The 16,467-nt window shown below is 24.9% G+C and overlaps 1 protein-coding gene across 4 annotated transcripts in view; it reads left to right on the top strand.

Moving 5' to 3' along the window:
- LOC117183138 (probable RNA helicase armi) overlaps nt 1–16,467 on the top strand; it is a 60,603-nt gene that overhangs the window by 24,124 nt on the left and 20,012 nt on the right. For all 4 annotated transcript variants that reach the window (XR_004468349.1, XM_033376340.1, XM_033376339.1 and 1 more), the window contains exons 5-6: nt 7,891–8,460; nt 14,838–15,083. Coding sequence is in view for 3 of the 4 variants with exons in the window: in XM_033376340.1 (XP_033232231.1) it covers nt 7,891–8,460; nt 14,838–15,083 (816 nt within the window). In the remaining variant the exon portion in view is untranslated. The remainder of the gene's footprint in view (nt 1–7,890; nt 8,461–14,837; nt 15,084–16,467) is intronic.

The raw sequence follows: 16,467 nt of genomic DNA on the forward strand, positions 1-16,467 counted from the left end.
TCTAGTCGGGAGTGGTGCTGACTGAAAACAGATGATTTGGAGCGATTCGCGCGCCATCTGTTGGTCATTCTAAGGACTTATTGAACTACCCTCGTATATTCTCTTTTTTCATCTATTTTTACCTTCAATTTGAAAAATTCCCTGAAACACGTAAAATGGAGAAATTATCCTTTTTTCTTACGAGATTTCGATTTATTTTTTAAGAAAAAACTAACACTCTTTCATCTGTTTCCCCCCTTTTTTTTTAATTTCCTCTTTTACCAACTAAGGTAAACCGACCATTACTGCGATAGTGATGAAAACAGGGTGGCCGCTGGACCGGGAAACCGGGAAATGAGAGTGCATACATTTTTTTACTTTAAAAATTTTCCAATTAAAATTTTTATTTCTAAGCTTACATTTTTAATTTAAAGAATTTTTAAATGCTTTCTTATAAAGACTTGAACAAATAAAAAATAAAAGCCTTTGATTTTGCAAATTTTGGATAAAGAACATTTTTATTTAATAAATAAATAAAATTTTTTTCAATTCCTCTTTTTTAAAGTCTTGGTCATTAAACAAATGTGAGCGTGTAACTGAAAGTTTATAAACTATTTTCAACTTAAAAATAACTTAATAATAATATATTCTTCATTAAAGGATTATTATTAAATTAAAACTATGGTTTCAGTCTAAAATATTGAATTTTTAACACATTGAATCGGTAAAATTTCGAAAAATGCTTAATTTGTATGTGAAAATTGTAAATTTTAATGTATAATTTACAAATGAACACTTGTAGAATAAATTGAGTAATTTTAAGAGATATTTAGTAGTTTTAAAAGGATAAAAAATTATCATGCAAATTTTGAAAAGTTTTCTTAAAATCTTCTAGAATTTTTTTTGAAAATTTTGTTTAAATCTTTGAAAAACTTGGTGAATATTCTTACTTATAAATATTCAACTAAAATAATAAATATTTGACTGAAATATTTGAATTTTCTTCCAAAAAGACGAATTTTCAACCAAGAAAAATTATTTCTACCAAAAAAGTTGAATTTACAACAAAATACATACATTATTAACTTAAAAAGATCAATTGTTAACCGAAAATAATTGAAGTTAATTCTACTCTTACAAAATTAATGTTCAACCAAACAGATGAATTTTCAACTAAAGTAATGGAATATTTAATTAAAATAGTTGAATTTCAAACTAAAATGATGAATTTTCAACTAAAGAAGATCAATTGTCAATCAAAAATTTCATAATTAAATATTCAGTTAAAAGATTAAGGTTATGAGCCAAAGAGATGTATTTAGAACTAGAATGATTGAATATTCAATTTAAACAATTAAATTATCATAAAAAAAATAATAAAAAAAAAGATTAAAAAAATAGTTACATTTTCACATAAAGTGATGAATTTTCAACCAAAATGAGAAAGTTTTCACTGGAATGGTTGCATTTTAAATCAAAAAGATGAATTATGCACTTAAACGATCACTATTTAACTGAAATCATTGTTTTTTTCAACCGAAAAGGCGAATTTTCAACTAAAATAGTGAAATATTCAATTGGAAGAGTTGAATTTTCAACGAAAAAGGTTCAATTTCCAGTGAAGAAAATTAAATTTCAACCAAAGAGATTGATTTTGAACTAGGATTATGGAATATTCATTTGAAATGGTTAAATTATCAGATAATAAAAAATAATAATTGTCAACGGAACAGAAATGTTTATCGAGAAACTAGTTACATTTTCAAAAAGGGTGAAGAGTTTCTAACATAAGATGATGAATCTTCAATTGGAATAGTTGAATTTTAAACAAAAAGATTCATTTTTAATTGAAATGATCACTCTTGAACTAAAACAATTGTTTTTTAAACCAAAATGACGAATTTTCAACTAAAAAATATCATTTTAAACCAAAAATTAAACAATTAAATTTTCAGTTGAAAGAATAATGTTCAGTCAAAGAGATGAATTTCCAACCAAAATGTTGGAATATTTAATTTTCTACTTAAAAGAACGATTTTTAAAACAAAATACATGAACCTGATACTTGCATTTTTTGCTAAGACCGATCAAATCTCAGCAAAAAATTGAAAAGTTAGATTTTTAATTAAAAAAAATGAGTTAAAAAAAATTTTACGATACAGGTTTGCCGTTTTATTCAGAGAAAAAAATTTCCGAGTTTTTCCTGGTTGGCAAAAATTTTTCACAGTTCCATTTGAAGTAATAAAAACTGATCTGCAAATCATTTTAGGTAATTTTAAGCTAGAAAAATTTACAATTGAGCGATTACATTTTATTTATAAACTGAACCCTTCCTAAATTAGAAGTTTAATTGTTTTTATTTAAAATAGTGTAAAAATCTACATGCTATTATAGATTTCTTAAATTTTATATTATTTTCGAAATTTTTACAAAACTTCTAAACATTTTTAAAAATATTTGAATTTTTCCTAAAATTTCTTTAAAAAATCCTGCAAAATTAAAAGCATTTTCTTAAGATCTGCCAGATTCAGTTGTGACAATTTTTTTAATCTTTTGAAATCTTTTGGAATATTCTCTTAAAATAAAATTTCAAAAATAAATTATTTTCAATTTTCGTAGGAATCTTAAGAAAATGTTTTCATTCTTTTGAAGCCTTTCATAATTCTTGAAAAGAATCTAATTTTTTTGTTTAAAATCTGCGAAAATCTAGATTTTGTTTTATATTTGGGTTTATCAAAATAAAATGGTACAAATAACTTACAATTATAGAATACATTAAAAAGCAATAATGAATTGTTATAAATCATAAGGAACCTATCTTTCTTTATTTTTTAATAAAACTCATATCAGCATGTTAACATTTTGCCTAACAAAATAACAAGATATTATTAAGTAAAATTAAATAATATTAAAAATATTGTTTATAAGTTCCACGCTTGCCGTTCAATTGATTATTTATTCTAGAAAAGTTTTTCCAAGTATATTTAATAGTAACTTATAAATTTAATTTTTAATAAAATTAGTGAGTATGCATTAACATTTAATATTGTAGATTAATATTAAATATCATAAATTGTAATAAGATTAATATTATCGATTTACTTGAAAATTTAACTGCTTGGTTCTAAATTCTGATATAGAATTCGTCTTATTTAAAATTAGTAAATAAATTGAAAAAGCATTCAAACAATTTCAATTATTTTTTTATTAAAAATTTTATTATTTGGTGGTTCGAAAATTTATTTTTCTAATTATAAATTTCATATTTTTTTAATCAAAAATGCAACTATTTGGTTGAAATATTTGTTCTTTTTTTTAATGAAAATTCTTATTTCGTTGGCAAATCATTTCTTTTGGTTACAAGTCGAACTGTTTGGATGAAAATTCGTTTCTTTTTTAAATGAATTAAATTTTTTTTGAATGAATTTAATTGTTTTCAATTTATAATTAAATCATTTTTGGTTGAAATATCAACGATTATATTGTTTTATTAGAATTCATCTTTCTGCTAGAAAATTAGTTTTTTCTATTTTAAAATTCAACCATTTGTTAGAAAACTGAAGTATTAAGTTACCTAAAAAAAGGTGAGTTCTGATCAAAAAATGTAATAGTTTATATTTCAATCAAAAAAGATTTTAATTACAAATTGAAAGCGTTTGAATTAATTAAAAAAGAATTTTCAATAAAACTGTTAAAGCCTTAACCTAAACAGAACTGTTAAGTTAAAAAAATGATTGTTCAATTTTTAATGTGTCTCGCTTAAAATTACTTGAAATAATATAATTTAAAAAATTTTTAAAGTTCATTGCTTGATTCTTTAATTTAGACTATTGAAAATGTCAACGTGGATTTATATTTTTGGAACTTAATCTGAATCTTTGAACACTATAATTTATAAAAGTTCTAAAATTTGCAGTTTATTTGCATTTCATTTAAAATTGTTTAATTTAAAAGTGTTACTACCTTCCATTTGGTACGTGTAAATTTTTGAGCATTTGAATACACAATTTTTGAATTGAAAAATTTTTAACTTCAAGTTTAAAAGTTCAAATTCAAGAGTTCTTCTTTGAATGCTTTAATTGCTTGTTTATTTTTTAATACTTTAAATGGAAAAATGTTCAGAATAAAGTTCGTTTTTTTAAATTTTATTGGCTGTCAAAAATGTTTGCGAACCGGGCAAAAACCGGGAATTTTTTTCTTCTGTTAAAACGGCCACCCTGATTTGACAAATTCCCAGAAGAAAAATCTGTCGAAGTTCGATTTCAACAGTTTTTAAAATTTGTAGTTAAATTCAAATCTTTTTTAATTACGATATTATTCAATTTACAATGTTTTATTCAAAATTCTTTTATTTTAAAAATTCTTCATTTTAGATTTTTATTTTTAAGCGTATATTTTTAATTTGAAGAATTTTTAATTTAAAGAATTTTAAAGCGCAGTGTTGAAGACTCACACAATTAAAAATGAAAAGCGTTTAAAGTTGAGAATTTTTGATAAAAAACACAATTATTTTATCAACTGTAAATATAAATAAATGAATAAATAATTTCTTAAATGGATCTGTACTTTAAGTGTTAAAAACTAAACAATTTATTTGATAAAACGATTGTAAATTCGTTCAAAATTTAGGAATTTCCAGATTGTTACTGTTTAAATTCGAAAGTCTTAAGCATTAAAAAAATTTAAAGGTGCGATTGAAACTTTATAAACTATTTTCAAATAAAAAATAACTTCATAATAATTTATTCGGAATTAATAGCCAAATATTGAAAAGTAAGCAATTTGAAACCTAATTGTGTGACACAGGAAGCTTTGAATTGTTAAAATTTTTAAAAGCTTTTAAACTTTAAACGTTAAAATTTGTATTGTTCTATTTGAAAAATGTTTAATTTTTAAGCGAAATTTTTGAATTTTTATGTAGAAATAATAATTGAATGATTATTATTTGTAGTAAAAATTTCAGTAATTTTAAGAGATATTTAGAAGTTTTGAAACATATTTTAAAATGCATAAAATCTTACCTACAATTTTTAGAAAGTCCTGAAAATTTTTTATAAAAAAACTTAAAAATCTTCCAGGTTCTTTTTTGACAATTCTGGAAATCCCTTAAAAATTTTTTAAATATCCCGTTTAAATAATTTTTCAAAATAAAACATAATTTTCAATTTTTCTAGGAATATTAAGAAAATTTTTAAATTGTTTGTAGCCTTGCACAATTATTAAAAGGCTTCTAAATTTTTGGTTTGAAATTTGAAAAAATCGACATTTTGTTCTAAATTAGGTTGTGGGTATTTGCACCGAAATTTTGGTATGAATAGTCGAATTTTGTCAAATAATATGTGTTCAATTGTTATTTATAAATCCAAATTTGAAGAAAATGTTTTAAATTCGCAGGATTTTCTAGAAGTTGTAGGACAAATTCAATTAATTGGAAAAAGTTATGTAGAAGTTCTAAAAAAAATTTCAAATATGATTTTATATTTGGAAAAATTTCAAACAACTTCTAGATTTGTCAAAATCTTGAAATAAAATTTCAAAGCTTTTCAAGGATGCTTAAACTATTTAAAATTAAAATAATTTAACTTTTAATTGAAGAACTTTAAAGTTAAAAAAATTTTGATTTTTAATGTTTCTAGCTTAAAACTACTTAATAATATAATTTTGAAAATTTTTAAAGTTCATTGATTGATTGTTTGTTGTTTATTTTTTTATTATTTCAAATGGAAAAATGTTTAGAATAGAGGTCGATTTTAAAAAATTTGATTGGCCAGGAAAAATGTTTGCGAACCGGGAAATGACCGGAAATTTTGTTTATTGGATTAACCCTTTGCGGCATGCTGGGAATACCGTATTCCACCTTTTTCCATATCATTTTTTGCGATTTCAGAGTAGTTTTTATTGAATTTTACACAGTTTTTTTTAATTTCATGCTCGCAGGATGAAATAATTTGTTAATACTTATAAACAAAGATGAAAAAAACCTTTTTTGTTGACAAAATTCGTTATTGAAAAAACTTTGCATTATATCCTTATAAAAATGGGTGCTTAAGGGTTTTTGGGGTCGCTGAATACGAATCTGGACTGAGATTCTGAAAATTCAAAATGGCGGATCCAATATGGCTTCCGAAATTGGGAATATTTTTGGATTTTATCTGAAGATTGGTATACAGGGGTTTTTGGGGCCAATGATCACGAATATGAACTCAGATTTTGGAAATTTAAAATGGTGGATCCAAGATGGCGATTAAAATAATAAAGTTTTCTGGATTTTTTTTTTAATTAGTGTACAAGGATGTCTGTGCCAACTTTCAAAAAACAATTTAGAAATATTTTGAATTTCGGCTCGCCATTTTGAATGTTCAAAATCTAAGTTCATATTCGTGATTAGAGATACCTAAAACCCCTGAACACCAATTTTCAACAAAAAAATCCAAATTTTGCCTGCCATATTGGATCCGCCATATTGGATCCGCCATTTTGAATTTTCAAAATCTGAGTTCGGATTCATGATTAGCGACTCCAAAAAAACCCTGTATACCAATTCTTAAAAAAAATATATATTCCAAATTTAAGTCGCCATATTGGATCCACCATTTTGAATTTTCTAAATCTGCGTCCAGATTCGTGATCCCAAAAAACCCCGTATACCAATTTTCAGAAGAAAAAAATATGCCAAACGTTAGTCGCCATATTGGACCAGCCATTTTGAATTTTCAAAATCTGAGTTCATATTCGTGATTAGAGATACCTAAAACCCCTGAACACCAATTTTCAACAAAAAATCCAAATTTTGCCCGCCATATTGGATCCGCCATATTGGATCCGCCATATTGGATCCGCCATTTTGAATTTTCAAAATCTGAGTTCGGATTCGTGATTAACGACTCCAAAAAACCCCTGTATACCAATTCTTAAAAAAAATACAAAAATATTCCAAATTTAAGTCGCCATATTGGATCCACCATTTTGAATTTTCTAAATCTGCGTCCAGATTTGTGATCCCAAAAACCCTCGTATACCAATTTTCAGAAGAAAAAAAATATGCCAAACGTTAGCCGCCATATTGGACCTGCCATTTTGAATTTTCAAAATCTGAGTTCATATTCGTGATTAGAGATACCAAAAACCCCTGAACACCAATTTTCAACAAAAAAATCCAAATTTTGCCCGCCATATTGGACCAGCTATTTTGAATTTTCAAAATCTGAGTTCATATTCGTGATTAGAGATACCAAAAACCCCTGAACACCAATTTTCAACAAAAAAATCCAAATTTTGCCCGCCATATTGGATCCGCCATTTTGAATTTTTAAAATCTGAGTTCGGATTCGTGATTAGCGACTCCAAAAAACCCCTGTATACCAATTCTTAAAAAAAAAATATATATATATATTCCAAATTTAAGTCGCCATATTGGATCCACCATTTTGAATTTTCTAAATCTGCGTCCAGATTCGTGATCCCAAAAACCCCCGTATACCAATTTTTAGAAGAAAAAAAATATGCCAAACGTTAGCCGCCATATTGGACCTGCCATTTTGAATTTTCAAAATCTGAGTTCATATTCGTGATTAGAGATACCAAAAACCTCTGAACACCAATTTTCAACAAAAAAAATCCAAATTTTGCCCGCCATATTGGATCCTCAATTTTGAATTTTCAAAATCTGAGTTCGGATTCATGATTAGCGACTCCAAAAAAACCCTGTATACCAATTCTTAAAAAAAATATATATTCCAAATTTAAGTCGCCATATTGGATCCACCATTTTGAATTTTCAAAATCTGAGTTCAGATTCGTAATCAGCGACCTCAAAAATCCCTATGTACCAATTTTCATGAAAACTCGTTTCCCTGAAAAATGTATGCCGGAAAGGGTTAAAATGGTCAGACTGTTTTGTTGATGATTCAGGTAAGACTTGTGGCTCAGCATTGTCTTGAAGAAGGAAAAATTCCCGAACGACTGCTTCCTTACTGTGCAACAGGACAGCTTCAGGAGGAACGAAGTGGTAGCAATATGAGGACGGAAGAAACTGGATTTAAAACCAATTGTACAGCCAGTGTTCTTGGTCGTCACAGAATTACAATTGGTACCTGTTCAGCTGTTGGTATAATTTATAATATGGGCCTCGCTCGAGGACACTTTACCCACGTGCTTGTCGACGAAGCGGGCCAGGCAACCGAACCGGAAATCATGATACCTTTGACTTTTATTCACGCCGACACTGGCCAAGTTATTCTCGCCGGAGATCCGATGCAACTGGGCCCCGTCGTGCAGAGTAATCTGGCCGCACACTTTGGCCTCGGAGAGTCCTTTCTCTCGAGGCTATTGCAACATTTTCCATACCAAAGAGATCCTGAGGGATTTGAGACTGGCTACGATCCAAGGCTGGTCACCAAACTCCTCATGAATTATCGCAGTCTCCCGGAGATGCTTCAACTTCCTAATTCACTCTTTTATGATTCCGAGTTGATACCGCAGGTGAATATTTATTTTATTATTTCTCGCCACGGACTCTTTTGCACCTCTGCTTATCCTTCTCTAACATTTATTGAGATTTTGTGAGCATTTCTTTTATTTTTCAAAACCAAAACTTACTTAAAAATATCAATTTTGAACAAAACCTTCATTTTCAACAACAAAAGAAGAGAGGGGGAATTTTAAAACAAAATATTTAAATTTGTAAGCAGAGTAATTCGTTTTTAACTAAAATGATGAATCTTCAACCGGAAAAATGAATTTTTAAACCAATAGTTCAATTTTCAACCAAAAGATAAATTTTTTTTTACCAAAAAAGACCAATTTTGAACCAAATAGATGAATTTTTAAGATAATAGTTTAATGGTTCAACCAAACAGGTAAATTATCAACCAAGAAGATGGAATATACTTCTGTGTATCCTTCTCTCACCCTTTTTTTAAATTTGTGAGCATTTCTTTTATTTATGAAAACCTAAACTTACTTAAAAATATAAATTTTGAACAAAAACATTCATTTTCAACAACAAAAGAAGAGAGGGGGAATTTTAAAACAAAATATTTAAATTTGTAAGCAAAGTAATTCGTTTTTAACTAAAATGATGAATCTTCAACCGGGAAAATTAATTTTTAAACCGATAGTTCAATTTTCAACCCAAAGATGAATTTTTAAGATAATAGTTGAATGGTTCAACCAAACAGATAAATTATCAACCAAGAAGATGGAATATACTTTTGTTTATTCTTCTTTAAGATTTAATGAGAATTTATGTGCATTCCTTTAAATTTTGAAAAACCGAAACTTAATTCTTAACCTAGCAGTTGAATTTTCTACCAAATAGGAGACATTTTTTTACAAAATAAATAAATTTTTAAGAAAATAGTTCAATGGTTCAACCAAACAGGTAAATTATCAACCAAGAAGATGGAATATACTTCTCTGTATCCTTCTCTCACCTTTTTTTTAATTTGTGAGCATTTCTTTTATTTTTGAAAACCAAAACTTACTCAAAAATATAAATTTTGAACAAAACATTCATTTAAAAAAAAACTGAAAGAATTTTCAAATAAAATATTAAAATTTGTTCAATAGTTCAATAGTTTAATTTTCAACCCAAAGATGCATTTTCTACCAACAAAGACAAATTTTTTACAAAATAGATGAATTTTTAAGATCATAGTTTAATGGTTCAACCAAACAGGTGAATTTTCAAACAAGAAAATGGAATATACTTTTGTTTATCCTTTTCTAACATTTAATGAAAATTTATGTGCATTCCTTTTATTTTTGAAAATCGAAACTTACTCAAAGTTTAAATTTTGAACAAAAGATTCAAACTTCATTTTCAAACAAAAAAAGAACAAATTTTTTTATCAAAACTAACAAACTAATTTACAATCTAAGAAACGAATATTCAACATAAAACATTAATTTTCTAAAAAGAAAAATTACTTTTAAGGAAATTTGCAATTTTTAAAGAAATTTTAAACTAAATAGATGTATTACAATTAGATGATTAATATTTTATTACAAAACACAAAGTTTCAACAAAATACCTGATTTTGAACTGAATCTTTAAGTTTTCAGTTAAAAAATTGTTTTTAATTTAAAAAAACGAATTTTCAATAAAATAGTTAAATTTTTTTAGTAAACTCATTATATTTTAACTAAAATAATAAATCTTTAACCAAAAAATGAATTTTCAACCCAAAAGGTGCATTTTCTACCAAAAAAGGACCAATTTTAAACAAAATAATTCAATGGTTCAACCAAACAGGTGAATTTTCAACCAAGAAGATTTAAAATCTATCCAAAATATAAATTTCCAAAAAAATGGAATAGTTAAATTTTAAGTTTAAGAATACTAATTATTTTCACTCAAAAATACTAATTTACAATCGAAGAAACGAATTTTCAAATAAAAAGATTAATTTTCTACAAAATAAAATTGATTTTTAACAAATTACATACATTATCGAATATTTTGTAATTTTTAAAGAAACCTAATAGTTAAATTTTCCACCAAAGAAATGAATTTTTAACTAAATAGGTGTATAAGAAGATTAATATTCTACCACAAAACACACATTTTTCAAAAAATACAACAATTATCAACCAAATAGGTGAATTTTCAACAGAAGAAGATAAATTTTAAAGCAGACATGGAATCGTTAATTTTTCAATTAAAAAATTATTTTTAATAAAAAAGCCGAATTTTCAACATATTAGTTAAATTTTTTAGCAAAGAGATTAAATTCGAACTAAAGTAATAAATCTTTAACAAAAAAAATGCATTTTTAACCCAATGGTGGAGTTTTTAACCCAAAAGATAAATTTTTTACCAAAAAAGACAGGTTTGAAATAAAATAGGTGAGTTTTTCAAAGAATGGTTAAATTTTCAACCAAATAGGTGAATTCTCTACAAAAAAACAGTTGAGTTATCAATACGAAAATATAAATTATTGAACAAAAAGTTAATTTTCAATCAAATAGTTTATTTTTCTATCAAAATAATATAATTTTTTATTAACAAAAAGTTTATCTTCCATCATTAGTATAAATTTTTACCAAAAAAGTTCATTTTCAACCATCTAGTTGGATTTTCAAACAAAAAAGATGAATTCTCAATAAACAGTAGAATATATTTCATTTTAACAAAGAATATATTTTAATTTAAAATAAAAATCTGTTGGTTTTAACGAAGAAAAATAAATTTTTAACAGAGTAATTGAATCTTCAATCAAAAAAGATTTGTTCTCCAATAAACTGTTGCTTTTTCAACCAAAAAATAAACTTGATAAAACAAGAGATAAATTTTTAAATAAAAAAGGCAAATTTTCAACAAAGAAATATTTTTCAGTCAAGAAAGAAAAAAAATTGCATCCAAAATGTTGAATCTTTAAACCAAAAATATAATCTTTCTACAAAACAGTAGAATTCTCAACAAAATACATATTTTTAAACCAAATAGTTTAATTTTAAATAAAGAAGATTAATTTTCTGTTAAAAAACACGAATTTTCCAAAAATTACATAAATTTTCAAGTAGAATTTTTGAACAAAAGATGTGATGTTGGTACAAATTTTATTTGAGCAATTTTTATTTTATATTTTTTCGGATTCTAGCATTTTTTAATTTAACAGTTAAATTTGTATACTAAAAAAGATCAATTTTGGAACAAAACATGGAGTATTTAAACAATTTATTTATCAATCTTCAATAAAAAAATGAACTTTAAGAAATTAGTTCAACTTTCAACCAAGAAGTCGAAATTTAAACCTAAAAAGATGAATTTTCAACGAAAAATGTGATTGTTATACATATTTCAGTGGAAACAAAATTTTATTAAAAATAAAAAACAGTTGAATTTAACCAAAATATACGAATTTTTAACCAATTACTTACATTTTCATCTAAAAGAGATTCGTTTTCAACCAAATAGTAGATTTTTTAATTAAAAAATCAATTTTGTACCAAAAGAGATCAATTTTAAAATCAAAAAGACGAATTTTCAAGCAGGAAAGATTTTTCAGTCAATAAAGAAAAACTTTTATTTAAAATTTTGAATTTTCAAGCCAAAAATGTGATCCTTATACAAAACAGTGGAATTAAAAAAAATGGAATTCTATTAAAAAGGAAAAATTTCAACAAAATATGTAAGTTTTCAACCAAACAGTTAAATTTTCCAGTAAATTGTTGAATTTTCTGTAAAATAATTGAATTTTTAACCCGAAAATTGAAAATTTTAACAAAAAACTTAATTTTCAACCTAAACTGATTATTTTTTATTTAGACAGTCGCATTTTTTTAAACAATAAAGATGAAATTCCTACCAAAAAAGTCGAATTTTCAACAAATTGCATTTATTTGCAATTAAATAGTTTGAAAAATGGAGGTGAAATTAGTTTGAATTTTATTTAAATAATTTTTAGTTTATTTTTTTTCGGTTTCCAAAATTATTTAACTTAATACTTTAATTGTTTATTTAAAAAAAAAACTGATTTTTCGACCTAAACAGACGAATTTTCAACGAAAAAATTCAATCTTGATATTTCAGCGAAAAAGATTTTAATTTCAAATAAAAGAATGTTCAATTTAACTGACGAAGACGAATGTTTCAATTGTTTTTTAGAAAATTCAATTTTTCAAAATTGTAAATATTTTTTTTAAATTAAAATTTAACCATTTCATTTTTGGTAGAAAAGTTATATTTTTTAAACCAAAAATTCAAGTTTATAAGTTAATTTTCAACCTAAACTGATTAATTTTCAAATAGATGGTCGCATTATTTTAACAATAAAGATGAAATTCCTACCAAAAAATTCAAATTTTCAACAAATATTCATTTTTCAAACTTTTAAATTGAAAATAAATGCAATTTGATGAAAATTCGAATTTTTTGGTAGGAATTTCATCTTTATTGTTAAAAAAATGCGACCGTCTAGTTAAAAATTAATCATTTTAGGTTGAAAATTAGCTTATAAACTTGAATTTTTAGTTTGAAAAAGATAACTTTTGTACCAAAAATGAAATGGTTAAATGTTAATTGAAAAAAAAAATTACAATTTGGCAAATTGAATTTTAGTCTAGATTTCATTTTAATAATTTTTAGTTTATTTTTTTCGGTTTCCAAAATTGCTTTACTTAATACTTCAATTTCTAAATTTAAAAAACAACTGATTTTTCGACCTAAAAAGATTAATTTTCAACGAAAACTGTAATTCTTGATATTTCATTGGAAAAGATTAAAATTTTTTTTTAAACTTCAATTTAAGCAACAAAGACGAATTTTGAATCTTCACTTGAATCTTCAACTAATTAATTAAATTTGTAGAAAATTCGCTTTTCCAAATTGAAAATAATTATTTTTTCAATGAAAATTTAACCATTCCATTTTTGGTAAAAAGTTATCTTTTTCAGACTCAAAATTCAATCATTTTATTGAAAATTCGTCTGTTTTTGTTTAAAATAAATCTTGTTGGTTGAGAATTCAATAAATTAAGTTAGAAAATTATGAATTTTGTTGGAAATTCGTGTTTTTGGCAGGAAATCATTTTTTTATTTGCTAAAATTTAAATAACTTTTCATTAATTTTTTTTTAGAAATACCAACTATTATATTTTTTGCCGAAAATTTATCTTTTTAAGTTGAAAAGTCAACTCCTTGGTTAAAAAAAAATTAACTACTTTGTTAAAACTTCCCTTTTCTGGTGTATTTTTTTTTAAACTGGAAGTTTAAGTATTTAATTGAAATTTGTTTTTTTTTCAAATTAACATTTTCGAGTTTAAAAGTTTAACTGTTTTGTAGAAAATTCGCTTTTTGAAATTGAAAATAATTTTTTTTTAAAATGAAAATTTAACTATTCCATTCTGGTTGAAAAGTGATCTTTGTGGCAGAAAATCATTTTTTGATCTGAAAAATTCTGAAATAATTTGCTAAAACTTCTCTTTTTTGGGTAAACATTCATTTTGTTGTTTGTTAAACTGTAAATTGAAGTATTTGATTTAAAATTAAATTTTTGTTTAGAAATTTAATATTTTCGGATTTAAAGTTTGAACTATTTTGTATAGAAAATTTGTCTTTTTAAAAAATCACTCTTTTTAATGAAAATTCAACAATTTCATTTTTGCTTAAAAATTGATTTTTTAATTTAAAAATTAAACATTTTACAAATTCGATTTTTCAGATGGATGGTATGTTATTTTAGGCAATCTAGCGAATAAGTTTGAAAATATTTTTAAAATGGCAAAGTGTAAAAATAATTGTATTAGCGAACGATTTTCGCATATGGTTGCATTGGTCTCATTTTTTTTATAAATAGTAATTAAATAATTTCATTGTTTAACTCTTAAAGGCCACACTTCCGTAAAATTACATAAAGGGCACACTGGGTGTTAGATATCCACGGGTATTCAAACTTCTTTCACTCTAAAACTCCTAAATTTTTGATATTTTTACTTAAAATTTTACCTGAATACTTTCGAGATACGGTGCTTCAAAACTAAAATTAGTCTTATAGTGTTCATTCCAAAAAAGTTATTTATTTTGAAAAATAAAAGCTTCAAAATTATGTGAAAATGACGTAGAAAAATATGTTTTCATGTAATTTGTTAATCTGGCGCCATATGTTCCATTTTCTTGAATTTGGTATATTGTTAAAGCGCAAATAAGTCGCTGGGTCTTTTACACCCAGTGTGTCTTTTAAGGGTTAAAAAAAAGGTGGGGGAAAGTTCCAAAGAAATAACTGTTGTTATTAAGTTCTGATTTTAAAAAGTATTTAATTCTGTATAAATATTAGTTTACATACATTTTTTAATAACTTAATATATTCATGTTTTATATATGTACTTTAAACATAGGATATTATAAATTGATTTCAGATTTCCAGTACGAGGAGCGACGAAGCAAAACTTTTGGACACTTTGGCTCCTGATTTGCCTGAGAGAACCGGACTTCCGCCCTCGATTGTGTTTCACGGCGTCAATGGAAATAATTATCAGCCTCCTGATAGTCCAAGTTGGTACAATCCGGAGGAAGCGACTCAAGTCTATTTTTACCTTTTGAAGTTGTATGGTCGAGGCATTTTTGCCAAGGATATCGGGATCATCACTCCCTATCAATCTCAGGTTAGAATTTCTCTATTTTTCTCGCTTTTTCGCTTTTAATTATTTTTGATTTAAAATAAAAACATTTTTAGTTGAAATATCATCTATTATATTTTTTGTTGAAATGTTATTGTTTAGTTGAAGATTCATCTCTTTGGTTAGAAATGTAACTATTTTGTTGCAAATTAATTTTTTTTTAATTCGTCTTCTGTGGTAATAAATTAATTTTCTTGGTTTAACTATTCTTTTAAGAAATCACCTATTTTTTGTTGAAAATTGTTCTTTTTTTTTGGTAGAAAATTAATCTTCTTCATTAGAGAATAAATTTTTTCTTGAAAATTTAATGATTTTGTTTCAGATAGAAGGTTTTGATTCAAAAATAAAATAATTTTGGTTGAAGATTTTTGGTAGGAAGTTAATCATGGTTGAAAACAAACTTTTTTCTTGAAAATTCAATTGTTTTTGACTACAAATTTAATTATTCAATTTCTAGTCGAAAATTTATATTTTTTGGAAGGAATTAATCTTCTTGGGAGACAATTCATCTTTTTGGTTAAAAATTTAATTATTGTAGTTAAAGATTCATCATTTAAGTTGAAAATTCATCACTTAGTTTGAAAATGGATTTTTTTGTTTTAAAGTTAGTTTTTAGTTTGGTAAAAAAATTCAAGTGTTTTGTTTAAAGACTCGTCTTTTTGGCAGAAAATTAAGTTATTTTGTCTAAATACTAATTAGTCTAAATATAAATATAAATACTAAATATAAAATAAATAATAAATCTAAATATAAATACTAGTCTAAATACTCTTCCAGTTTTTATTAAAAATTTATCTTTTTTAATTTAAAAATCGTGTTCAATTTGGTTGAAAATTCAACTTTTTTGTCAAATAATTAATGATAATTATTTAATTAATTGATGATGAAAATTCGTTTTTTAAACTGCAAATATTTCATTTTTTGTTCATCTTTTTTGTTTGAAAATTGATCTCCTTAGTTGAAATTTGAACTATTTTATTTAAAAAATTTTTTTGTTTGAAAATTCATCTCTTTCAGTTCTATTTTAATATTTTCAGGGCGGCCGTTGGACCGGGAATTTTTGGAGACCGGGAAAAACCGGGAAATGACAATGATTTTTTTTGACCGGGAATTTTACAAATTTGTAGAAGAAAAATCTGTCTACGTTCGATTTCAACAGTTTTAAAATATTCAATTGAATTGTTATGTTTTTCAATTATTCTATTATTTAACTTACAATGTGTAGTTCAAAATTTTTTTACTTTAAAATTTTTCCATTTGAAATTTTTATTTTTAAGCTTAGATTTTTAAATTAAAGAATTTTTAAATGCTATCTTAAAGACTTGAACAAATAAAAAATAAAAGCCTTTCATGTTGAAAATCTTAGATA

The sequence above is a fragment of the Belonocnema kinseyi genome, chromosome 2 (assembly GCF_010883055.1).
Source record: "Belonocnema kinseyi isolate 2016_QV_RU_SX_M_011 chromosome 2, B_treatae_v1, whole genome shotgun sequence".
NCBI classification, from domain to species: Eukaryota; Metazoa; Arthropoda; class Insecta; order Hymenoptera; family Cynipidae; genus Belonocnema; species Belonocnema kinseyi.